At 44.6% G+C, this 27,297-nt stretch overlaps 1 protein-coding gene across 1 annotated transcript in view; it reads right to left on the bottom strand.

The window, feature by feature from the left end:
• Nucleotides 1-27,297, bottom strand: part of LOC130119950 (meiosis inhibitor protein 1-like) — a 102,246-nt gene that overhangs the window by 50,738 nt on the left and 24,211 nt on the right. Inside the window, 9 exon segments of the mRNA XM_056288554.1 lie at nucleotides 3,575-3,755; nucleotides 14,297-14,394; nucleotides 15,328-15,388; nucleotides 18,127-18,238; nucleotides 19,235-19,382; nucleotides 19,780-19,871; nucleotides 20,007-20,121; nucleotides 20,544-20,678; nucleotides 23,490-23,589. Of these exon segments, the coding sequence (XP_056144529.1) occupies nucleotides 3,575-3,755; nucleotides 14,297-14,394; nucleotides 15,328-15,388; nucleotides 18,127-18,238; nucleotides 19,235-19,382; nucleotides 19,780-19,871; nucleotides 20,007-20,121; nucleotides 20,544-20,678; nucleotides 23,490-23,589 (1,042 nt within the window).

Below are 27,297 nucleotides of genomic sequence, written 5' to 3' on the forward strand. Positions count from 1 at the left end.
TGTTCAGCTTAAAGATGTGTAGGGACCAGCGCTGCCCATGGACTACAATACCCATAACTAACTGCTCAACCTCACAGGTGATCTCCACTCACCGTCTCAGCCCACACTGTACTTTTTTTGTGTGTGTGGTGTTTCAGAATAACGCTGTAGAATTATTGGTTACAGTAATATTGTTTCTGGTGAAACAATTTTGCTGATAAAAGCATGGCGGATTTGAAATTTGCTCTCTCGTGTGGACCCGTGCACACCACACATTCAGGATACCCTCTTCTGCAGAATACAATGACGGACAAAGGATCACGTGTCTTCACATTACAGCTGACCACAGTTTTATTGGAAGATAACCTAGTTATCAAAAAGACATGCCTGTTAGGGTTAATACTCCTGTCTGTGGCCCTGACCAAGGCAATGGGAAGAAGAACTGGAGTTGGTCCCTGGGCACTGCAGCTGCCCACTGCTCCTATACAATAGGATGGGCTAAATGCAGAAGACAAATTTCATTGTAAGAATACAATGATAAAGTAGCTTTCTTCTTTTGTTCATTCACTAATCAGCTGTTATAACCAGTTAAGTTTTCCTGCAAGACACGCAATTTCCACAAAAAGAGAAGGCGACTGACTGGATCTCTTTTTATTTCTTAAATGTTGATGCAATCACAACTTAGACTCCTCCAAAATCATCAGATGATGGACGGAGTACTGAGGAATTTTCAGTGGACGAGCTGCTGACAGAAAAGAGGCTTTGTTTTCCTTGGAGCCTGCTTTTCGATGCCTGATTTCCTGAACCTACACCTGCTGAATTTTTCTTTCGTTGGAATCTTTCCTTGTTACTTGAGTAAAGCACTATTGGTTGAATTCAATCGCTGTTCAGCTGCGCACACTGATCCACATAGTTTGCTAGACGGACCATCTACTTTTCTTTTGTTCATTTGCTACGTTCATTTTGGGTTCTTTTATTTGCTACCTTGGTAGGTAGATTGTGCATGCGATCTCTCTCTTTCACTAATACTTTTCTGGTCTTAACCTTACCACATTCTTCACTGCATGCCATCTTGCCTATGCGGCCGCACGCAACTTTCCTCACACATCTCATGTGCGTGTGTGTGTGTACACGTGTGCTTCAGCTACTGTGGACTTCAGACTAGATGGAAACCTATTTAACATCAGTAGGCTCCAAGCGGTCACAAAAATGACATCGGAGCACATCATTGAGTTACAGTACGCAGATGACTGTGCAGTTGTGGCCCACACACCCGAGGCACTACAAGCTACCCTTGCAGCTGCTACAAGGGCGTATGATAGGCTGGCTATAAATGTGACAAAGACTGAAGTAGTATGCCAGTGGGCATCTACTCCTCCATCTCATTCACCAACCTTCAACATCTCCGACAAACCACTTGCAACAGTGGAATCCTTCAAATACCTGGGCAGCTTTCTCTCTGACGACTGCAGCATCGACAGGGAGATGCAAAACCGGATTAAACAGGCGTCATCCTCTTTTGGCAGACTTAGGAGAAGGGTCTTTCAAAACAAAGACCTCAACCTCCACACCAAAATATCTGTCTACTTGGCAGTTGTCATCACGACTCTCCTCTACAGCTGTGAGGCGTGGACCCTGTACAGCCACCACCTCAGGATGCTTGAGGCCTTCCACATCAGATGCCTACAATGCATCCTGAGGATAACCTGGCGTGACCGAGTGCCCCATACTGAAATACTCCGCAAGACCAACTGCATCAGCATGGAGGCTACCGTCACCCAGCACCAACTTCGATGGCTCGGTCACGTCATCAGGATGCCAAAGGAGCGCTTACCGCGTAAAGTGCTGTATGGCCAGCTACATCTTGGCCGCCGCTTGGCAGGGGGCCAGAAAAAACGGTACAAAGACCAGCTGAAGACCATCATAAAGAAGTGCGGCCTGAACCCGAGCCAGCTGGAAGACACTGCCGCCCAACGCTCCATCTGGCGGCAGCTCTGTCAACAAGGGGTGCAAAACCTCGAGAAGGACCGCGGTGATCGACGGACCAGGAGACGTCTGAAGAGACATGAAGCCAGTACCACACCTACACCCCCAGTCAGTGATTTCACCTGTTCTGTCTGTGGCAGACATTGTGGATCGCGGATTGGGCTTTACAGCCATAAGAAGACTCACAAGTGACAGAGGCAGGATTGTCATCATCGGACACGACGGACAACCTAAAGCTTCAGCATCATCATCATTGGCGGTCACTCGGGGTCAAGTATGATTGTTCTCCTTCTGGGTGTTCAGGTGGGCATAGAGGCCGATCCTGGAGCCGCATAATGAGAGGACACCTACGCCTGACAGCTTTTTACCTGGAGCGGCTGATGTGCCTGCAGCCACCACACGGTCCTTGGCAGGGGGTGGCCAGAGTCCAATGGCATGGAGAGCCAAGACGATTGGGGACCACCCTCTGTTGCAGCCTTCATCCGCCTTCACTGCCATTGTGACCTGGTGACATTTCCGCCAGTTCCGCCATTGAGGTCTAGCTTGGAGGGCGCTTCGTCTGGAACCTCCTTGACCTATCCGTCTTGGGTGACCCAACCAGAAGTCAAGTTCCAGACGGCATAGCTCTTGGGATCATTAGTACATGCAAGCTTCTCCACCACAGCAAGGTGGCGATCCAGGAGAAGTAGCTGTAGCATGTACACACACAACCTTTCTTTGTTATTTTGGTGTCATTTCCTCGCTGCGTGCAATAATGCGTGTACGCACACACACACACACACATATTTACACATGCGCGCGCACACACACACACACACACAATATTTGCACAGCCTCACTACCTCATATCACCCTTTGTGCCTTGATTATTACATTGCTTGCTCATCATTGATTGTACCTGATCAGTATTAGTTAATTAGTGTTGATTAGTATGAATCGATTTTCTTTATTGATTGTTATAATAAATGGTTTTCATTGAAATAAATCGTTGTCCTGCCTGTTTTATGACAATATTTATTGAAGACTTCTCCTGCTAATCAAAGTTCTCCAATCAGTGTGTCATTGATTATGCCATCAATTCTAGTAGTCTTAATTATATAACATTAAAACACTGAATTAACGCTTAGTAACTTTGAGACTGATTTTTAAGATTGATTCGATCAGACTGATTTGATTATTCCATCAATTTTTGTAGTTTAATCATAAAATATTAAATACCAAAATGAATGGTAAATACATTTATGAGACTGACTTGATAATCTTGTTGCACCCACAGATGTTTGTAAACTTGTTGCCATTTTGTGTTGTTTACGACAAGGTGCTTGGGAAGAAAGGCAGTGAACCCGAAAAGGAAATGAAAACCATTTTACTTCAAGGCAATACAACCAGTCATTAACATGGTAGATGGTGTGCAAACACTTCAAATTGTTCATCCGCCAAGTCCATGTACACTACAGAGGCAGATGCCTGGAGCACATCTTATGCTGCATAAATGTGTTCTCATGCCTGTATGGCTACGATTAGATATGTCTTTCCGTTTAGTGTGTTTGTGTGTGTCTGCCTCTGTGTGTGTGCATGTGTTTGCATCCGCCTGTATGTGTGTTATCACCTGTCTCCATACTGCAGTGCTTGGTGTAATAGTATGACCAGACAATACTGAGTGGCCCTGGGTCCCGTAGAATCAGACAGCTGGAGTGCCGGGGCCTCACACAGAAGCGAGGGCCACTCTGACACACGGTAACACAGAGAGGGCAGGCTGCACTGCAATAGGAGTTCCAGCTCCCCATGATCTATAATGAATGAAGAATAAACCAAAAATAAGAGAGAATTAGGGATTAAGGCAGGTTAGAAAAGAGAAGAGAGTCAGGGGGAGAGATGAGTTAAATAATCTTTACTGGTACATTTGTTGCTGAAATTTGCCATTTTGATGCGTACGTTGCCCAGACTGGTTACAGTACAATAGAAGCCACAGGCTTGTAGCTGGGGTGTAGTGCCTGGCCCATGGGCACAATGGACATATCTAAGGTTCCTGAAACGGGCAACCCAACAACAGTTGTCAACCCAGCCCAAAGCAGGTTTACACACCGAGTCCTGGCGTTGATACTGATAACCCTCCATTTTCTGTCTCAGTTCTCTTACTGCCAAGCTATGTGCTTCCCCTGAACAGAAAGCACAGGTGTGTGTGTGTGTGTGTGGGGGGGGTATATATACCAGTGGGGCCCAAACTAGAGTGCACACTTCAGAAAACCAAGGTGATACTGCAGCAGATACTATAAATAAGGGTATCAGGTGGGGTTAGAGGTGGTTGTGTGAGATTTTGTCAGGGGGCCAAGTGATCCTAATTGCCCCCCTGACAGCAAGTGGGTAATATAGCAATGAACAAAGAAGACAGAACTGAAAAAGTAGAAACAACAGGAGGGCCCCTATGACCTCATTAGTGAAAGAAGCGTATGTGCCATTTTTGTGTTTTTGACCGAATTCAAACCATAGCTGGTTTGTGAAAAATTACCTTGTCAACAGGCAACAATGACACAGCCCTTTCTTTAATCATCCATGATATATTAAAATACAAAACCAATGTCTATCATTATCCAAGTTCTGAACACTGGAAGAATTATTTATTTATTCATTTTTTTCTACATTGTTGGAAATGATCGTATAATGGCATCCAAGGTTTTAGCATGTTCGCAAATGAGGCCCATGGAGAATGGCAAGGAGAGCTAGAGGGAGAAGGAGGAGTAAAAGGGAAAAGCAGAAAACAGATGTGGTGTGGCAGAGGTGAGGGGAGGGCAGAGGGAGACGAGGGGAGGAAGAGCAGACTGCGTGACATGGACACACAAGGGGGGCAGACTGCTCTGCAAAGAAGCCTCCTCTTCAAGGGCCAGAGGACTGGGAGAGAATGGGAGAATAGGAGGATTACAGAGAGGGAGGAATAGCAGATGTAAGATATGGCATGAAAAAGGGAAAGGGGAGAGAGTGAAAGAGGGGGAGGGGGAAGCCTGAAGCACTGTGGGAAATTCTGTCACACGGGATTGAAGGGTAGGGCAGGCTGCATTGCAACATTGCCTCCATGTCTAGGTGGTCTCTAGAGAGTTGAGAGAAAGGGAATGGAGAGAGGAAGAGGAATAAGTTACTTTATAAAGAGGGAATGGATAGGGGAAAGAGGAAAGGATGCTATGGAAGGCAAACTCCTCCTCTGAGAGGTCTTCAGAGAGATACAGAGACAGGAAGACAGACAGAGAGAGAGAGAGAGAGAGAGAGAGAGAGAGAGCACATGGTTACATGAGAAATCATATTCTGAAGGGAGAGATGAGGAGGAGCAGGGAACAAATGCATCATAAAATAGAAAAAGAATGAAAGGGTAAAAAGAGGAACAAAGGAGACAGATGACTAAGAAGAAGATGATGGGGGAAGACAGACACATGACAGATAAGAGCCATTGACCCCTGACTACACATGAGAGGGTAGCAAGGCTGTGCTACCATCCGGAGGCCTGGAGGGAGAGGCAGAGAGAGCCAGAGGAGTAAAGGATGTTGTATCAAAGGGCAGTGGCTGACACAGAAATAGAGACAGATGTGAAGGGCAAAGGGGGGACTCATGGCAGAGAGGGGCCGCTGACACTCAGCAAGATAAATGGAAGCTGCTCCTCAGTGCAGGCTCCTCCTTTGGTGGTGTGGAGGGAGAGATAGCAAAGAAGAAGGGTGAGTGAAGAATGAAGGATAGAGTGTAAAAGGGTAACAGAGAGCGAGAGAGAGAGGGGAAGATAAGACTGGGATGAAAGAAGGTGAAAACATGGAGAGGGCAGATATAAAACAGAAATGGTACACTGCAGTGTATTTGAGCCTCCAGGGAAGATTAGAAGAATATCCATCCATCGGCTATACCCACTTAAGCCAATTCGGAGTTGTTGTGGAGGGTGGGAGCCTATCCCAGCATGCATTGGGTGAAAACCAGGGAGAGACACTGGACAGATCACCATTCACTCACGTACCCTTTACACTCACACACCGTTCATATCTGTGGGTAGCTTAAGAGACGTCAATTCACCTTACACCCATGTCTTTAGACTGTGGGAGGAAACAAATGCAAACACAGAAAGCACACACAAACTCCACACAGATGGGCTGGAACTGAACCCAGGACCCTCTTGCTGTGCTGTGAGGCAACAGTACTAACCACTAAGCCATTCTGATAGACAGAATAAACTAGAATAGAACTCTATTTTCACCACTCAAGACATTTTTTTATAACCACCACACTGATGGACATACAATAGGTACATTAGATCCTTCAGAGCAACCAGGCCACCACACACACTAATTCAATTGACAGGGCATGACAGCATAAGGACAGAGAAAGAGGAGCTGAAGAGAAAGGAATAAAGGGAGTGAATGAAAGGCTCTAAGGAGAGTAGCATGGAAAGAAGAGTGGGCAATCTAATTTTATTTTTTCCCCATCCTCTTCCTCTAATGAGCCTGTTTTCAAGTCCAGTGAAGTAAATAAGATTTGTTCCTGACCCGTCTACTCAAATGCAGGTTAAATAAATCAAGAAAAAGAGGAAGGAAGAAAGCGCCGGAAGTGCGGAAGCCAGCACTCCCCAAAAACAGAGAAGAAAGTAAGAAAAAACAGATTATGTGAAAAGAGAATTATAAGGGTAATGAGAGGGACTTTGTTGACAGGCAGATAGAGGAACAAACCAGCTTTGAAGAGCTCATTAGACTTTTTCCACACACATACACACATGCACACAGAAACTTGTACATCTCATTAACTCAAAGAACTACTTGACAGAAAATGTCACAACATACCGCCCAGGCACAACTACAATTTCCACTAGTGTTATCGTCTTTTTCTGTCTTCATATTAATCTTTTGTCATGGTTAGAGTGGAGAGAAAATGCCACTGAATTTTCACTTTTACATTTGTTGTCTTCCACGTCTACAGAGAGTAATAGTTGTACAACACGAACAAATTTAAGTGTGAACACACCCAACAGTTGTGCTTCTTGTAATTAGAATCAGTGTCTCTTTACTGGAACCCTTTTCAGTGTTGTTATACCTGCACTGTCAGTCACACACATCGACATTTTGCTGAGTTCCCAAAGTTCTTTTTTAATTATCAGGTTCCGTGTCCTTTTCCAGAATCCTTTTGAAAGCAACATAACTGCTGGCAGACACACACTATCTGTTGTGGGGCTTGAAACAGTGACCTTCAGGTTACAGGATGGTTTCTTCAACCAAGATCCTACCAAAGTGAGCTAGCCTCATGAGCCAGAGTTAAGCAAGTTGACCAAGCTAATCTCAGTGCAAGATATGTTTGACGTCCCTCTATGGATGCTCATGATGCAGCTGTACGAGAGGCTAGGGATAAGGTGGGCACTGTCATAAAGCAGATGGCCGATTGGCTCTGTAGACCACTGAATTCCGGTTTCTACTGCAGCGGTCATACCAGTTTCCTGTTTGTTGGCGTGTGCTATTGACAATGGCATATTTTTTCGTGATGCCTGCAAGATTTACCATGGATATATGTCAATGAAATCCACAGAATTGTCGACAAACTTTCACCTGCACCTAACAGCAAACGGGTGAAAAGTTTGAAGTTGTGCATGTATGTCGTTGGCATTTATCCATAGTAAATCTCGCAGGCATCGTGAAAAATATGCCATTGTTAACAGCATGCACCAACAGGAAACTGGTATGACCGCTGCAGTAGAAACTGGAAGTCAGTGGACTATAGTTATGCACAGAGCTGATATAAGAGCTTTGGCTTTAGCTCTGACTAAAAAAGGGTAATGTAGGTGTGTTGTGATGCAGCAGATGGAATATGGCAGCATTAGCTGTGTTGATGAAGCGCCATCTTCTGAAGTATTAGAACTGAGCAGAATAAATTCATTTAAAACAAGACATTAAAAGGACACAATATCACTCCTGACCCAGTAGGAATTAATGATACCTTCAAATCTTTTTACTCTACTTTGTATAAGTCTGAGTTCCCATCAGACACTGCTAACATGACCCAGTTTTTGGATGAATTGTTGATTCCTTCAGTTGCCCCTGAGCTTGCAGATGACCTTGATTCTCCTCTCACCGTTGATGAGGTTATTCAATCTATCAGATCAATGCAGAGCAGTGAGGCCCCAGGCCCTGACGGCTTTCCTTCATAATTTTTCAAAAAAATTTCATGCCCAGCTGGACCCTCTGCTCTTATCTATGTACAATTAATCTCTTGAGAATAGTTCACTTCCACTCAGTTTGACGTAGGCATCTATATCCCTACTCCTCAAAAAGGGGGAAGGACACTACTCTGTGTAGCTCGTATAGACCCCTCAGCCTCCTTAACAGGGATGTGAAGATATTGGCTAAGGTCCTTGCACGGCGGTTGGAAGTAATCTCACCAGATATCACATCACAGGAAAAAACTGGTTTTATAAAGGGTAGATACTCGTTCTTTAACATACGTACACTTTTTAACATACTCTTTTCGAAGAAACCCTTCACCCTCCCCCCCCAAAAAGTAGTTATCACCCTTTATGCTGAGAAGGCGTTTGATTGCATCATATGGGAGTATCTACACTGCTCAAAAAAATAAAGGGAACACATAAGCAATGCAATGTAGCTCCAAGTCAATCACACTTTTGAGATATCAACCTGTCCAGTTAGGAAGCAACACTGATTTGTGAATCAATTTCACCTGTTGGTAAATTGTCTAATTTCCACCAGGTGGAAATTAGACAATTTGCAAGACAACCCATATAAAAGGAATGGATTTGCAGGTGGTGGCCACAGACCATTTGCCTGTCCTCATCTTTTCTGGCCGATTTTTGGTTAGTTTTTCATTTTGCTAGTGCCCTCACCACTAGAGGTGGCATGAGGCGGTATCTGCAACCTACAGAAGTTGCTCAGGTAGTGCAGCTCATCCAGGATGGCACATCAATGCGTGCTGTGGCAAGAAGATTTTTTTTAAATTTATTTATTTCTGATTTTTCCCTTTTTTCTCCCAATTTAGTGGCCAATTGATCCCTATTTTAATTCAAACACCCACCCTTGTATTGCATGCGTTCGCCAACTGCATCTCTCCGGCCGGCAGTCTCGAAGGAGACGCCTCCCCACTTTCATGACAAGGCGAATCCAAGCCGAACCACTGTTTTTCCGACACACACAGAGACGCATTCACATGACGAACACAAGCCGACTCCGCCCCCCTCCCGAAGACAGCGTTGCCAATGATTGCTGCTTCATCGAATCCGGCCATAGTCGGATCTGACGAGACCGGGGCGCGAACCCCAGTCCCCAGTGGGCAACTGCATCGACACCAAGCCGATGCTTAGACCGCTACGCCACCGCGGACTCCGTGGCAAGAAGATTTGATGCGTCTCCCAGCACAGTGTCCAGAGCATGGAGGAGGTACCAGGAGACAGGCCAGTACACCAGGAGACGTGGAGGGGGCCGCAGGAGGACAACAACCCCGCAGCAGGACCGCTATCTGGTCCTTTGTGCAAGGAGGAACAGGAGGAGCACTGCCGGAGCCCTACAAAACGACCTTCAACAGGCCACTAATGTGCAGGTTTCTGCTCAAACAGTGAGAAACAGAATGCATGAGGATGGTATGAGGGCCCGACGTCCACAATTGGCGCCTGTGCTCACAGCCCAACACCGTGCAGCCCGATTGACCTTTGCCAGAGAACATCTTGGTTGGCAGATTCGCCATTGGCGCCCTGTGCTCTTCACAGATGAGAGCAGGTTCACACTGAACACATGTGACAGACGTGAGAGAGTCTGGAGACGCTGTGGAGAACGTTCTGCTGCCTGCAACATCCTCCAGCATGACCGGTTTGGCGGTGGGTCAGTGATGGTCTGGGGAGGCATATCCTTGGAGGGCCGCACAGACCTCTACGTGCTAGCCAGAGGTACCATGACTGCCATTAGGTACCGGGATGAGATCCTCAGACCCATTGTCAGACCATATGCTGGTGCAGTGGGCCCTGGGTTCCTGCTCATGCATGACAATGCTCGTCCTCATGTGGCCAGAGTGTGTCAGCAGTTCCTGTATGTCGAGGGCATTGATGCTATGGACTGGCCTGCACGTTCCCCAAACCTGAATCCAATCGAGCACCTCTGGGACATCATGTCTCGTACCATCCGCCAACGCGATGTCGCACCACAGACTGTCCAGGAGTTGACCGATGATGCCCTGATCCAGGTCTGGGAGGAGATCCCTCAGGAGACCATCCGTCGTCTCATCAGGAGCATGCCCAGACGTTGTAGGGAGTGCATACAGGCACGTGGAGGCCACACACACTACTGAGCCTCATTTTGAATCGTCTTGAAGAATTTCCACAGAAGTTGGATCAGCCTATGTTCTCATTTTCCACTTTGATTTTGAGTATGATTCTGAATCCAGACCTTAATGGGCTAATGATTTTGATTTCCATTGATCATTCTTAGGTTATTTTGCTCTAAACACATTCCTCTGTCTAATAAATAAAGATTTTCAGCTGAAATATTTCATTCATCGAGGTCTATATTGTGTTTTTAGGTGTTCCCTTTATTTTTTTGAGCAGTGTATTTTCCAACCTTAAAAAAATTGGCTTTGGGAATAAATCTTGTTCTTGGATTCTCCTTCTATATACATCCCCCCCGAGCTAGCATCTGCACTAATGACATTTGCTCACACTATTTTGCCCTTGAACACAGTACATGTAAGGAATGTCCTCTATCCCCCCTGCTGTTTGTGCTGGCCATTGAACTGCTCTCTGCAACTTTACCCACTTCCACCTCCTTCCAGGGTGTGACACGGTAGGGTGTGGAACATAGATCATCTCTATACGCAGACGATTTATTGCTTTATGTTAAAAATCCAGTTGTGTCTTTACCCTCTATCATTTCAGTTTTAGAGAATTTTGGCTCATTCTCTGGCTACAAACTCAATCTTCAGAAGAGCGAATGTGCCCTGATAAATCCAGCCGTGTTACAACTTCAGCAGTCTGACTTGCCTTTTCAACTATACCGCTCTGGTTTCACGTATCTTGGTGTGAAGGTAACTCACTCATTATCCACTATTTTCTCTGCAAACTTCACTCCCCTCTTTGCGTAAATGAAGTCTGACGTTCAGAGGTGGGGTAACCTACCACTATCACTTACAGGTAGGATCAGTTCTGTTAAAATGAGCAGCTTACCTAAGTTTCTTTACTTATTTCAATCCATCCCGCAGTTTATACCCAAGTCCTTTTTTAGTTCAATTAACCATCACCATCACCACCATTAAGCCATCACCACATTCATCTAGGGGGCGGGGGATTCACCCAGGACCAGTAGATCCTTACTTCAGAGATGCAAATTAAATGGAGGACTTGCACTACTCAACTTTCTTTACTATTACTGGGCGGCAAATATTAGTAAATTACCGTTTTGGCTACATGCTCCAGATACGCCATGGTGTCTGTGAATGTTCTCATTCATCCAGTCATGGTTATCCAAAGGAGTTGAATCAAGTGCAACTGGACTTGGTATATATCCATGAAGACGTTTCGCCTCTCATCTAAGAGGCTTCCTCAGTTCGTGCCTTTCTGACTATACGAAACTAGTCTGACTGGCTGGTGATAAAACTCAGAATTTATCCTCTTGGAGTCGTTGTCAGAGCTATAGATGTCCATGGCTCTTTGTGCCCTGATGTTTACCACGGGACACATGTTTACCAACGACGGGCGTTGGTAAACATCGGGACACAAAGAGCCATGGACATGCAGAGACGGGCATTGGTAAACATCAGGACACAAAGAGCCATGGACATCTATAGCTCTGACAACGACTCCAAGAGGATAAATTCTAAGTCTCATCACCAGCCAGTCAGACTAGCTTCGTCTAGTCAGAAAGGCACGAACTGAGGAAGCCTCTTAGACGAGAGGCGAAACGTCTTCACGGATATATACCAAGTCCAGTTGCACTTGATTCAACTCCTTTGGAAACCCCATGGTGTTATCTAGAGGTTTAATCTCTTACTTTGACATCACTCCCTGCTCTACTTTGCTCCACCCTCCAGTTAAGTCCCTCTCGTTTCACCAATAATCCTATAGTACTCTCTACACTGAAGATTTGGTACAGACACTTTAAAAAAAAAAATTCTACATCCCTTCAAGGCCCTATTGATAGAAATCACCTATTTTCCCCAGCCTTAATGGATGACACATTCTCTCTTTAGAAAAAGAAAGGTTTAAGGACATTCCAACACCTATTTGTAAATGACACTTTTGCTAGCTTCCCCACCCTAGCCTCTAAGTTCTCTCTACCCCCATCTCATCTTTTCCATTATTTCCAGGTTAGGCACTATGTCTCCTCCTGTTTTCCTAAATTTCCTGCTCTCCCTCCCAAACAACACTGGGACGAGCTTATAATTTTCCTCCCCTGACAGAGGGCAGCTATTTCCAACATCTAATCAATTATCATGTCATTTTATTATGATATGTGTTCTTTGAGCAAGACAAAGACTGCTTGGGCACAAGAAATGGGAGTTGAATTTGGAAGAAGAATGGTGGGATGAGGTGATTGATAGGGTGTGAACTACCACCTCCTGTGCCTGTCATGGGCTTATACAATTCAAAGTTTTGAACAGAGTACACTTCTCCAAATCCAGACTATCCAACATATATCCGAATGTAAGTGACAACTGTGGCAGGTGTCATGCCTCCCCCAATGTGACCTCTCTCATATGCTTGCTCACTGCCCCAAATTGCAACCCTATTGGCATTTAATCTTTAAAACTCTTTCTGCTGTACTTGAAATTGACCTGGAACCATGTCCCTTAATAGCCATCTTTGGCATCCCCACGGATTTGTTCTCATTAAATCCTAAACAAGCTGACATTGTCGCTTTCACAACCCTGTTAGCCCATCGCAGAATTCTTCTTAACTGGAAGTCTGCACTGCCTCCCTCCTTCTCTGCTTGGCTTAAAGATGTGATGTTCTTTCTTAAGTTGGAGAAAATTAAATACTCTTTGAGGGGTTCAAATGATAAATTCACCACAAAATGACAACCCCTTATATTATTCTTTAATGCCCTGCAGAGGCTTCCTATCGATGAGGGGCTGTAATTTAAGGTATTCTTAGACACCTGAGTCATCTTACTGTTGCTGACAACATGCAGTCCAAGCAATTTGCAAACTTGCCAATTTTATTTTATTTGTCTCTCATACTGTCAGTGTACTGCTGTTTTGTTGTTGTCTTATTGTATTGTAAATTTTATGTTGTTGCTGTTACAGGTTGTGGGATGGGGTGGGTGGGGTTATATTTGTAATGACCAGTAACTATTGCAAAATCTGAATGAAAATACATTCCAAAAAGAAAAGAAAAAAAAAGGAGAAAAAAAGAAAAGGAAAAAGGCAAGAGGGAGAATCATACATGTATTATGTCTCCATTGTTTGGTCTAATGATGGACCAAATTTGTTAAAGTGCAAAATTCAGCATTATGGTCACAAAGGCTGGCATTACAGACTAAAACATCCTTCATGGGCATTGCTAGATTGCTTTAGTAGCCTAGAATACTGGGTGCTGAATATTAATTGGCTAAGCATGCGCTGTTCTGCAGTATAAAAAGGAAATACCATTAGGACTAGTGTTGATAAGGTTAAAGTCCCATAAAATAGGAAATGTTGCTTTCATGCATTTTCTTAATATCTATACGGCAAGAAGCAGGAGCTGAGATCTGGTTACAACAGCTAAAGACCATCACCAGATAATCTAAGTCATAAATCTTCCAATGCATTAATTTCTATGACTATAGCCAACACGTGTTGGCAGTGCCCAGGTCACACAATTGTTGTTAATAGCCTGGCCAGGCCCATGCATGCATATAAATATCACCTTGCTAATACCACCACTGGCTATGTTGCCTTTAACATCACATTTGTGTGCAGGAAAAATGAGCTAAGACTCTGTAGACCCTATGATCTAGATTAAGATAGGTTCATACTTCAATGTAATTGAATAAATCATTGAATAAATTGGGGGAACCCACAGCATGAATGCAGCTCTGTTCTGAAGTGGATGAGGAATGGGCCTGGAGTTCAGGAGAAAAGATAGATTATGTTTGTGTTCAGAGTAGATTCCTTTAACTTAGAATGAATAACTTTAGTGGCACCACTAGTTTTACTGAAAATGCCCCTTATGTATGTAACATTTTTATAATTTTATTTTTTCATCATAATTAAAATTAGTTAGCCAACTACCTAGCTAGCTAGCTAGCTAGAATAGTTTGGTTAAGTGGTTAAGTGTGTGTGTGTGTGTGTGTGTGTGTGTGTGTGTGTGTGTGTGTGTGTGCGCGTGTGTATTTTTGTATACCATTTTGGTGTGAGCCATCTGCAGGATCCAACGGAGACAGCAAACACATAGTGAGTTTTTGCAGAAAACCACAGCACGATGCATTCAGATTTGGGTTCCTGGAAGACAAAGAAAAAAAAAAGGAAAGTCACACAGAGAAAATAGAGAAAGAACAGAAAGAATAGAAAATAAAGAGTGCATAGGAAAAGAATAAATCACACGAAATAAAGACAGACAATAGAGGGGCCAGGGGAAAACTACTGTACATTACATATTCAAAATGAATGATCAAAACTTTTAAACAGTGAACTTTGACAGGTGAACAGGAACTGCTTTAACTTCAGATTTTCACACGTGAAACGAGAGTTTTTTCAGCTTTGTTACTGCTCATAGTAGGGGGCTATAGGGCCTACCGAGTCAACCATTTATAAAACCACAACCACGTAAGGTAGCAAAACGATTGTACATGCCCACTCACATACAAAAGCAGAAACGCACACACAAAAGCAGAAATACACAAACACACACACGTGTATGCACAATGGCAGACACACACACACACACACACACAGTGGGCAGGGGAGGATTCAATGAGAAATGACAAGCCCACCATTTATCTGGCTCACTGTTCAGCATGTTCCAAGGGGTTCACACAAAAAGACCCCCATCCACAGGGGTTTTAGTTCCTTTCTCTCTCTCTCTCTCTCTCTCTCTCTCTCTCTCTCTCTCTCTCTCTCTCTCTCTCTCTCTCTCTCTCTCTCTCTCTCTCTCGCTCTCTCTCTCTCTCTCTCTCTCTCGCTCTCTCTCACACACACACACGTATAGACATACATGAACGCGAACGCACACACAGTCCGACACACATACATGAATGCAGGCTCACAAACACAAACAAGTTCACACACACACACACACACACACACACACACACACACACACACACACACACACGCACACACACACACACACACAGGAAGCCAATCAGCCTCAGGCCTCGGGGAGTACAGTTCTTGGTTAGCCTCCATCTGTGTGTTATCGGGTTGCTCTCTTACCTGTTTCTTGCACACAGGAGAGCTTTGTGTTCCAGCGCCAACCTGTAGAAACTAGAGGATGCTGGAGGAAAGAGGATGTGGAGAACAACGGAATGAAAAAGAAGAAAGAGAGAGAGCGCACGGGGGGGTGTGTGTGTGGCAAAGTCAAGGCAAAAGTGGTAGGAGGAAGAGAAAAAGTGAAAGAAGGAAAATCAGCAGAAGAAGAGGTGGAGATGCAGTGGGAGAAACAGTTGGTGGAGGACAGCAGGATGAGGAAGGGAGTGCGGTGTAGCACAAGGAAGTTTGAGATGAGAAAACAGGAGATAAAGAGGAGAGAGACACAGGTCATCACTAAATCTTTAGGTGAGCCAGTCCAGTGAACTGCTACACACAAAGCGAAGATCACCTGACAACATATTCACATTGCTGAATACAACTACAGGCAAAACTTATTAGCCCGCCAGCGCCAGCAGCTGTGGTAATGGGACAACAGCCTACATCATAAACTTGTACATCAAAACTTGGTGGTTTATGTGCTGCAGTGACGAGGCGTACCCTTTGCTTTTTAAACGCAGGTTATTTACTCAAGCAACTCACTCTTTTCCTCTCACTCCCCCCCCCCCCCCCTCTTTTGCTGGGTTCTCTGCTATAATGCTGAAAGCTATTCTGCAGGTGTGACCCCTTGCAGCGTAAATGTCATTCCAGAGGTTTATTTTGGGGCTAACTTATCTGTCACAAGTGAGCCTGACACAATAAGGTTTCATCTACAAATCCTACACACTCTCTACATCAGATAGCTGAATAGTTTCTCATGTTGAAATATGAATTTTCATCATATAGTCAGGCATCCTGTATCTCTGACGAGCAAAAAATTTTTTTCTCGGCCTCGCATTTCTAACATGGTGCTTTATTTATCCCTTCAGGGAAATTCTATTTTCACTTGCCTCTTCAACAGGGAGGTCAGAGCAGGAGGTCAGTTACAAAACTACGAACCTTTTTTCAGGAGTTTTTTTTTTTGGCAGATTATTTTGTTGTCGAGGAGAGAGAGAAACAGGAAAAGCAGAGCAAGAGCAGAGAAAGATCATGAGCTAGATGTGAACCGAGGACCCAGCAGTCTCAACTGGCTCTTATGGTCTGTGGTAATTTGGTTAACACCAGAATCCAACAGAACTGCAACCTTGGTTCTCATGGAGACTCATGTGTAGTGCACACGTACACGGGTATTTTTGAAAACATAGCCTTTTCTATGCATTTTGGCCTTTCGTCCACATGCAAACTGGATTTTAGTTCACTCAAACTGGACCTTTTGGAAAACTCCTTCCAGGGTGAAGATTTTCAGAAACTCCGGTTTCAGTGATGACGTGTAGATGGGTAAAACTGAGTTTTTGGCTTGTTGTTGGCTTTTTTTAGGCTTCTGATTGGCTGACATCACTTTTTGTTTGGCACGTTTCTGACAGCGCATTCATTGTGTTGAGTAACATGTTTTTGCGTTTTCATTTGGATGGAGATTTTTTCAAACAGCGCTTTTGTGGACGAGATTTTTTTTAAGAACAAAGGAGGAAAAACCCTGTTTCCAAAAAATACCCATGTATGTGTGGACTAGGCATGAGTGTCTTGCTCGAGACAGAGCACGTAAACGCAAACACAAGAGGGTCAACTAATACGTAAAACTATCTATATAGTAACTTGCTAAACCAAAGTGCTTAAACAATATAAAAACATAAGCAGCCAACAGGGTCTTGTTCACTAGTGAGGGTAGGATGGAGTGGGAGATTGACAGGTGGATTGGTGCAGCATCAGCAGTAATGTGGATGTTGTACCGAACCGTTGTGGTGAAGAGAGAGCTGAGCCGGAAGGCAAAGCTCTCAATTTACCAGTCAATCTTCGTTCCAACCCTCACCTATGGTCATGAGCTTTGGGTAGTGACCGAAAGGGTGAGAACGCGGATACAAGCGGCCGAAATGAGTTTCCTCCGTAGGGTGTCTGGGCTCAGCCTTAGAGATAGGGTGAGGAGCTCGGACATCCAGAGGGAGCTTGGAGTAGAGCCGCTGCTCCTTCGCATCGAAATGAACCAGTTGAGGTGGTTTGGGAATCTGATTAGGATGCCTCCTGGGTGCCTTCCTTAGGAGGTTTACCGGGCACAGCCAACTGGGAGGAGACCCTGAGGTAGACCCAGAACTCGCTGGAGGCACTACATGTCCAATCTGGCCTGGGGATGCCTTGGGATCCCCCAGGAGGAGCTGGAGGGCGTTGCTGGGGAGAGGGACATCTGGACTGCCCTAACTTAGCTTGCTGCCACCGCGACCTGACCCCGGAAAAGCGGCTGATGATGAATGAATGAATGAAAGCAGCGAACAGGTAAAATGATGACAAATTCAGTACAAAAAGAACACTTGAAAAACAGCGGGAGACACTAAACCAATTAATGCTTTGTATGGCAGTACAAAGCATAAAGCATCAATTAGAATGAAAAAGCATGAGAAAACAGATGGGTCTTAAGCCATTTTACAAAAAATGGTAATAAATTCTGACAATCTGATGTCAAGAGGAAGGCTTTTCTTTAATTTGGGGGCTACAGCTGGAAATTCCCTTTCAGATTTAACCTAACATGTGGAATAACTAAAAGCTCTTGGTTTGAGGACCCAAGAGATCTAATAGCATTGTAGGGGTGCAACAAGTCACTTAGGTAATCAGGGGTCTGACCATGCACGCAGTGAAGCACGGTTCAGCTGACACGTTCTGCTGTGCAAATTGTACAAGAACAAGTTAATAGCTGAGACTCCATGTTGATTTAAAATTGCACAAGGTCAGCTAACTCACCTAGCTTGGAGGCGAATAGAGGCATGAAAGAGGGTAAGAGGATAAACTGGTAGGTTAGGATGGAGTAGAAACACTGGAGCACCTGGGCACTGGGGGCATGCTCACACATCCTCTGTATACCGACACACACACACAGACACAGACACAGACACACACACACACACACACACACACACACACACACACACACACACACACACACACACACACACACACAAAGCAGCTTTTAAAGAAATTAATAAGAATATGATAAATATAATGAAAAAATGAAATTATCTTGACAAACAATATGACTCACAGGTAGGCAGCAAAAACTGAAAGACAGACGAACAGGCAGATACTCATACATGAAGACAGGAGGGAGAAGAGGGTTACAGATAAATGTCAGTAGCTGTCTTGGTTTATGGTTGGTTATTTACACATGCTGTCTACATTTTTTTTTGTTGCCCTCCCCAGTTGTACTTGGCCAATTACCCCACTCTTCCGAGCCGTCCCAATCTCTGCTCTACCCCCTCTGCCGATCCGGGGAGGGCTGCACACTATACCATATGCCTCCTTCGATACATGTGGAGTCGCAAGCCGCTTCTTTTCACCTGACAGTGAGGAGTTTCGCCAGGGAGACATAGCGCGTGGGAGGATCACGCTATTCCCCCCAGTTCCCCCTCCCCCCAGAACGGGTGCCCCAACCGACCAGAGAAGGCGCTAGTGCAGCGACCTGGACAAACACCCACATCCGGCTTCCCACCCACAGACATGGCCAACCAAGCCAGAGGTAACACGGGGATTCGAACTGGCAATGCCCATGTTGTTAGGCAATGGAATAGACCGCCACACCACCCGGACATCCCGACGAGGCCAAATGTGTCTGTAGGGATGCCTGATCAAGCTGGAGGTAACACGGGGATTTGAACCGGCGATCCCCGTGTTGGTAGGCAACGGAATAGACCGCTACACTACCCGGATGCCCTGTCTACATTTTTTTGTGTCTGTTAGTGTGTATGTTTCTGTGTTGTGTGTGTGTGTGTGTGTGTGTGTGTGTGTGTGTGTGTGTGTGTGTGTGTGTGTGTGTGTGTGTGTGTGTGTGTGCGTGTTTGTGTCCATTTCTTACAGTGACGGTGGGTATGTAGACAGTGTCGCAGTAGTGGAGCAGACACATACACAGAGACTCCAGTGAGTCCCCAACCTGGTGCTGTTTAGATGGAGCTCTGAACACGTTCTCCTTAAGACAGGACTCTGACGCACACTGCTCCGCTAATCTTTTACACACACACACACACACACACACACACACACACACACACACACACACACACACACACACACACACACACACACACACACAAGCATAAACACAAACATGATTCTAGGCAAACACATATACAAACATGTGCTCACAGATACAGAAACACACATACTACACACACGCAAGGACATGTATTAACACCTAGCCTTTGCTAAACCACTATAGACACACACACAAACAAATCAAGGACACAACCAAACTACCTCCTCTACAGTACCATTTACTTGCAAAAAAAATGTAAGAGCAATGAAGATTGAAAGATTGGCCTTAAATTTAGAGCGCCATCATTTTCGTACTGCAACGGTGACCCCTTTTACACTCTGTGCTTGGGGACAGGACAACGTTCTGACCTACAAGTGGTCTGGAAGCAGACGAGGGCCTGATGTAGAAACATCCCTGGCGTCGATGCCTGGCTGCTGGGATTCATCCCCTTCAGTCCCCCCTGATGGATGACATAGAATAGAGGTGATATAACGACAAGACAGAAGAGAAGAGGATTTTATCAGCCATATCATCTATGTATGCATCAATGTGTAGAACATTTTGGAAAAATACAAGGAATGCTTCTCTAACTCACAGTGCTTCGTCGGTGAACTGAAGAGGGCAGAGGAAGCTCAGTGCATCTGTTAGTGATGGCTTCTACCAGCTTCTCTATCGCCCTGTACTGGACTGGGTTGGACTGGTGGTTTAATCTGAAGAACCCAGAGAGAAACACTGATGTATACAAAGACAGACCCTGTCACTGGATTTTAATTTGCATGATACAGTTGTCTTGGGGAAGAATGAGAGAGAAAGCAATTGAGGGAGGCAGGGGAAGAGTTTTAGGAAGGAACCAGCAGCAGACATATTGACGACAAGGGCTACTCTTGCTAGAGCAAGCTCACTGACGGTGAAAACAAATGAAGCCATGTAGCTGCAGGTAAGTGTAGGTGTGTTTGTGACAAAGTGTGAGTGTTTGCATTTATGTGACAGTGTGTCACATAATGCAATCTTATGCCACTCAAATATAGAATTATAAGACACCTTTACAAAACATGAATAATAAACCGTGATACATCATCTTCCTTCAACAGAAGAAAATATAGTTTGTGTGTATTTTTCTGTGTTTGTTTACCTAAGGAGGACCGCGGCAGCGCAAGCAGCCTGAGTGGCCACGAGCAGACAGGAAGAGGAGACTCCGGTTACTACCGCTTGCGACACCGCCACAAACCCTGGACCACTGGGGAACAGGCGTACACCTGAGGGCTGCCTAGAGACAGACACACAGACGCACACACAATATCAGTGTTGCTTTTGGAAATGAAATAAAATTGTTTTTCAACTGACAGAAAGACAGAAAGTGATTGGCAGAGCATAAGGACAGTGACTGGCCCTTTGTTACTGACATCACTGTTTAACTTAGATGCCAGCAGAGACCTATGGTGAATCCCCTTGCTTCACATTATGAGAAAAAGATACAAAATCCCCTGCAGTGCAGACAGCATACAAGCCGCATGTTTCCATTTTAACGACTGCAATGCTGAGTCATAATCAGCTCGTTGTCCTGCTTTCTCACTCACTCACCTCCACACAAACATGTACATACGCACACATTTTTCCTGTCTTGTGTGTTTTCTCTCTCTCTCTCCCCCTCCTTAAGGGCTTGGACACAACATAAACAAAAAGCTCTGACCTGTTGAAGTTACAAAGATCAGCAGTGTTGTGCTCTGTTCTGTGACGCAGCACCACAACAGCTGTTGTGCTCTCGTTGTTGTCACAACAGCAGCTGCGTTGAACAGCCAAGACAATCCTAAGTAACCACAAGTGCACACACACACATGCAGGCAAGTGCACACCGAGATAAACATGCACACATGCACAAAAACACAAAAGAAACAGCCCCACTGTTGCACACTCACACAAGCGCTGGCAAACAAACACAATTATAATAATGCATGTACTGACGCCCTCACAAACACTCATTTACATCCACAGGAACGCTGTAAAGGGAGAATTCAATGTCTCAGTTGAGTTGGACTACCTCCGCCGACGCTTTCAGCTACCTCAGCACTTTGAGAGTGCCAGTCTCACCTTTTTTTTTTTTTTACTGTTTCACTCATCGTAAAGCACAAATTTCCCTCACTGCTTGAAATCTCTCATCCCGTATCCTTGTCATGTGACAGCATGAACATTCTGTTAAAATTATGTCAGCTGTGCAGAAATATGAGCTCACTTTACTGCCTCGTATGCTCATCTGTGAGTTGGCCTACAGTTAATTCAAATTCTTGAAAATATCCAGTTGTCCATATCGAACATGTTTTATGTAAGATCTCCAATCAGGAGTGGTGCAGCTGAATTTGTTCACACTACTTTCATCCAACATCCATTAAGCATGATAGAACTATATTTGTTGTAATATCAGACATCTGACTATACTAGGGCGGCACGGTGGCGCAGTGGTTAGCGCGGTCGCCTCACAGCAAGAAGGTCCTGGGTTCGATCCCTGGGGTAGTCCAACCTTGGGGTCGTCCCGGGTCGTTCTGTGTGGAGCTCGCATGTCTGTGTGGGTTTCCTCCGGGGGCTCCAGTTTCCTCCCACAGTCCAAAAACATGTAGGTCAGGTGTGTTTTGAAATGCAATCACACACCTTGGGAATCTAAACTTGGAAAGAGTAGGGTCCTCTCTCCAAACACATGATCCCTGACCATATCCTCTGAATATAAACTAAACTGTGCATGTATTATGGACTGGCAGCCTGTCCAGGGTGTCTCCCCGCCTGCCGTCCAATGACTGCTGGGATGGGCTCCAGCATCCCTGCGACCCTGAGTAGGATAAGCAGTTTGGATAATGGATGGATGGATGTGCAAGTATCATTAAGTACGGCAAACACTGCTTCATTAAAGACTTCAAACAACTTCTATTCCCGGACGTGTTTCCAATGTAGAATCCGACGTACACGGGCTGCCAAAAGATTGGGGAAACCTTGCCTTTTTTAACTTTACTGAGTAATGTTTGATTTTCTCTTTTACCTTTCAATTAAATACAAATAACACCTGCAAAGGTTTTGTTGAAATTTACTAATTACTTTAGGTATATTGTTGCAACACTCAGCTCGATGTTCGTCAAAGTGTCTTGCCTTAGTATAAAGAGTAGGTTTTGCCTGGATAATAATTCGACAGTTCTCTTTTTCCAAACTGTTGTGTTGTTAAAGGCAAACACTGGAAATCGTCGGCACAGAGATGGTTTCAACACCTGAAAGGACAGCACTCATCAGGGTATAAAAAGGTGAGATACAGTACACCATTATTCCCAAGGTAGTGCTTCTGTCAGGTGTTCCTTCAGTTTTGTAGTTTTCGTGAAGAAAAATGGCAAGATCTAGCCAGTTTTCTATTGAAACACATCAGGCTGTAGTTGTGTTAAGAGGTGGAGGTCGTTCTTGTTGACCAAAGCAAGGTGTCCCCAAGCTTTTGGTCGGTGCATAACCCAAGCCTTAAACTTAACCTTCTTTTAAACTCTCGAGGATAGAGGCGTCCGGGTGGCATGGCGGTCTATTCCGTTGCCTACCAACACAGGGATCGCCGGTTTGAATCCCCGTGTTACCTCCGGCTTGGTCAGGCATCCCTACAGACACAATTGGCTGTGTCTGCGGGTGGGAAGCCGGATGTGGGTATGTGTCCTGGTCGCTGCACTAGCGCCTCCTCTGGTCGGTTGGGGCGCCTGTTCGGGAGGGAGGGGGAACTGGGGGGAATAGCATGATCCTCCCACGCGCTACGTCCCCCTGGAGAAACTCCCCACTGTCAGGTGAAAAAAAGCGGCTGGTGACTCCACATGTATCAGAGGAGGCATGTGGTAGTCTGCAGCCCTCCCCAAATCGGTAGAAGGGGTGGAGCAGTGACCGGGCTGGCTCGGAAGAGTGGGATAATTGTCCAAGTACAATTGGGGAGAAAAAGGGGGAAAAATCCAGAAAAAACCCCCAAATAATTAAATAAATAAACACTCGAGGATCCACAAACACCGTCTTATCATACAGAGGACCCAGCAAATGTAGTTTAGCCCATTGTAAACACACAGGCCAGTCTCACCTCTCCAAGATCTCAGTTAGGAGCAGTAGACCTTCTTTCTGTACCACCAGGTTGGTCAACCTCAGAGCTTCATTAAGGCTGCGCACCAGGGAATCGATACCTGTGAAGCACACCCAAACACACCATCACTTTTATCTCCTTCCCTAAAAGATAATTATTCATCTCATTACCAAACACACATCACTTTGGGCTTCAGTGAAAGTTCCTGTAAACATCTAATCTTGCTCTGTGACACTGTTATGAGAAGGGTTTGAAGGATGGTGGCAGAATGGGGTCCTTTTTAAAAGTGGCACATACAGACACACACAAACAGACACACTCATAACTACACACAATCACCCACAAGAAATTGTGTAGCACTTTTACATTCCTTTCATCTTTCTAATTTACCATTACACTGGATCTGATGTAAGTTTATCTTGTGCAATTAAACTTGAGGAAAAGTGTCTCATCATACAAAGGATGATTACATCCGATCCTGTGTACTGGTAAATTAGATCAGCACTGCAAGGATTTTCCAAACAAGTCCGTTAGGGTGGAACAAAAGGGCAAAGCAAATTAAGGGAAAGCAAATTAAGGTGGTTTTCATACTTGAGTCTGAACCAAAGACTGTCTGTATAATTTTTTTCTTTTTTTTTTGGTTGTCATTGCTGGTTTGGTATCACACTGACAATTTTACCGAACCATAGAACATTGGTGATATTGGGCTATACAAATGAAATTGACTTGATCTGACTTAATATGGCAGTTGGTCATTGTCAAGTACAATATAGCATGAGATTTGTGCCAGCAGAGAAGTGAATTTGAAGCATGTGTTCTGCACTTTGAGTTTCAATTTAAATTTCAGTCTAATTGATTTGAATCTGAATTTTTAAAAATGTAATTTGCATTTCCTCCTGAAATTCAATTTTTCAACATACAGTTTCAATGTCACTGAAATGATCATCTGTAGTTACCATGTGTATCTGGCCAATTACCCTACTCTTCCAAGCTGTCCCGGTTGCTGCTCCATCCCCTCTGCCAATCTGGGGAGGGCTGCAGACTACCACATGCCTCCTCCAATACATGTGGAGTTGCCAGCCGCTTCTTTTCACCTGACAGTGAGGAGTTTCGCCAGGGAGACGTAGCGTGTGGGAGGATCATGCTATTCCTCCCGGTTCTCCCTCTCCCCCCGCACAGATGAGCCGACCGACCAGAGGAGGCGCTAGTGGACACATACCCACATCTGGCTTCCCACCTGCAGGCATGGCCAATTGTCTGTAGCAGAGGGGAACCCTTACGAACTTCTAGGACTTCAGAGAAGGCCCAACATATCAGCATTTTAAACGCTGTATTCAAAATCTTTTATTTAATAACAATTCTCTCCTCTAATTCTAATTTCAGCCCTAGTTTCTATCAAGTTTGCTACAGTAATGGAAGGGTTACTGTCCTGAACCCATGAAAATCGAGTTATCCAATCACTTTTTTTTTTTGTCTCTTGGCAGAGAAAGGGTTAGCTGGCTGGCTCCCTCATTGGTTATGACTGCTGGAAGTCCTTCTGCTTGTGTGTTTATTTAGAAAGTGACTGGTGAATCAGCCAATCATATTTTGATGTTGTAGTGGGTGGGACAAAAAAATATCGCCCTAGGACTTTTAGAAGTCCAGACCTGTCCAGACGAGGGCTCACTCATAAAAAGAATGATGTGCGATTGCTGAGTCATTACTTGTGATTGACCGACTCTTTCACATTAGCGATCCAAATCTACTAGTTCCCTTAAACCAATCGAACCGCACATCACTAACGTTAGTGTCTATATCAGATGGGTGTGATGAATTTTACGAAGCATGGCTACAGGAGGAGACAAGAGCGACGTTGTAGCTAGCTTGTTAGCGTTACCCTTCTCAAGACGTGCTTTTGGGGAAAAGCAACAAGTGACTGGAAATGGAAGGCCAACTCCTGCTCTTGTCTCGCCTATGCTTCATCACCTCACCTGTCTGGCGTTGACCATCCCCATATCCAGCTCTTCAGTTGAGCGGTCTTTCTCAGCCCTGAAGCGCATCAAGATGCAACCAGAAACACAATAGGACAGGATCGACTGGGAGCTTTGGCACTGATGTCCACAGAAAAAGGCCTTCTGATGGAACTTAAATCCAAGGACAAACTGCATGATGCTGCCATTGCCCACTTCACAAAGAAGGACCAACAGATGGACTTTATATTCAAATAGCCTAATAAGGTAAGCTACCTAACTTTATTTTACTCCAAATCAAAGCTGGCGTATTCATTTTACATATTGTGATGGCACTTCATAGCTGGTTAATACCACACTTTGCTCATGTAATGTTAGGCTTACTATACTCAATATTATGGCGTAAGGTTTGGCATATTTTGCATATGATTGTATTGCGACTTTGGTCATGGAATATTCTGCATGTGAAGGTTGATTTTTTCGTTATTTCTATTCTTTGCTCGTGAATTGCTTTGACGTGGTCTGGTCAGTTTGTAAAGAAGAGGTTTTATGATGTTGTAGGCCAGAAGCAGGGGCCATGTCATGTGCATTTTCATTGTTTTCCAAGTATGGAGAGAGACAAAGGCTATTTGATAGCCAATGGATTTGATTTTGGTGGATCTTGAGGCACTGAGTTACTGGCGGTGTGTGTGTGTGTGTGTGTGTGTGTGTGTGTGTGTGTGTGTGTGTAGGTGATCTGTGTGTGTCGGAGGTTTTCACCTGTGGTGTTGTGATGAGTGCACTTTGTGTACGTGTGTGTGTGTGTGTGTGTGTTAGAGCTGTATGTCGGAGCTGTTCACATATTAAAAAAATACCCCAAAATTTAGCTGATTACAATATCCTTACGCCGTTGAAGACCCACTGCCAGACCCCACGGTTCGCTACTGGTCTGTAGGGATGCCTGACCAAGCCGGAGGTAACATGGGGATTCGAACTGGCGATCTCTGTGTTGGTAGGCAACGGAAAAGACCATCACACCACCTGGATGCTCTTGTACTCACTTTTTAAACTGAGATTTCAAATTTAACTTTCAATAATCTTTCAGAGTTTGCCAGCATCCAAGAACTCAGGGAAAGCAGCAACCAGCATACATAGTATAATCAAACTACTTTCCAACCTATAAGGAAAAGGAGCAGTGCAGTAAAAAAAGATACATTTCTGGGTCAGATCCATATTTCCATATAACTAATCTACTGCATATATTATACTTAATTTTTTTCCAATCATATTCAATGACCTTCTGGCAAATTCATTCTCAAGAGGACTGAGTAGACCATAGATTGATTGGTCGAGGCCCACTACCAGATCGGTCAAGGCTCGGGTTAACAAAGACCGCCATTGGTGCTGTGCTCTCACATGGTACCAATAGAAACTATAAAATCCGCTGTGGTGACCCCTGACAAAGAAGAAGATTCTCAAGAGCCAGGAGGCTGGCTTGCATGCTGAAAAAAATGGAAATGTACTATGTAGGGTTTGGTAGGACCTCTTGTTTCCTGCCTCAGTGCTGCCGCATTTTTCAAAGCATGTTTTTCATGGGAAAACAAAAATGAAAACCGGAATTTTATTAGATAGATTAAAATCCATCTAACACGATGAAACAAATCTTTGGGACACTGATAGAACTGTAATTTTATGGGAATCTCAGATTAATGCTGAAGATTAATGTTGAGGAACATTTCTATACAATTCATGTTAAAAGACAATAAAAAGCTTTTTGAGCCTGTTGCGACCTGACCCAACAAGAAAACATGTCCATCAGAATATATATGCCATGAGTCCGCGGTGGTGTAGCGGTCTAAGCATCGGCTTTGTGTCGATGC

The sequence above is a fragment of the Lampris incognitus genome, chromosome 10, assembly GCF_029633865.1.
Source record: "Lampris incognitus isolate fLamInc1 chromosome 10, fLamInc1.hap2, whole genome shotgun sequence".
Classification (NCBI taxonomy): domain Eukaryota; kingdom Metazoa; phylum Chordata; class Actinopteri; order Lampriformes; family Lampridae; genus Lampris; species Lampris incognitus.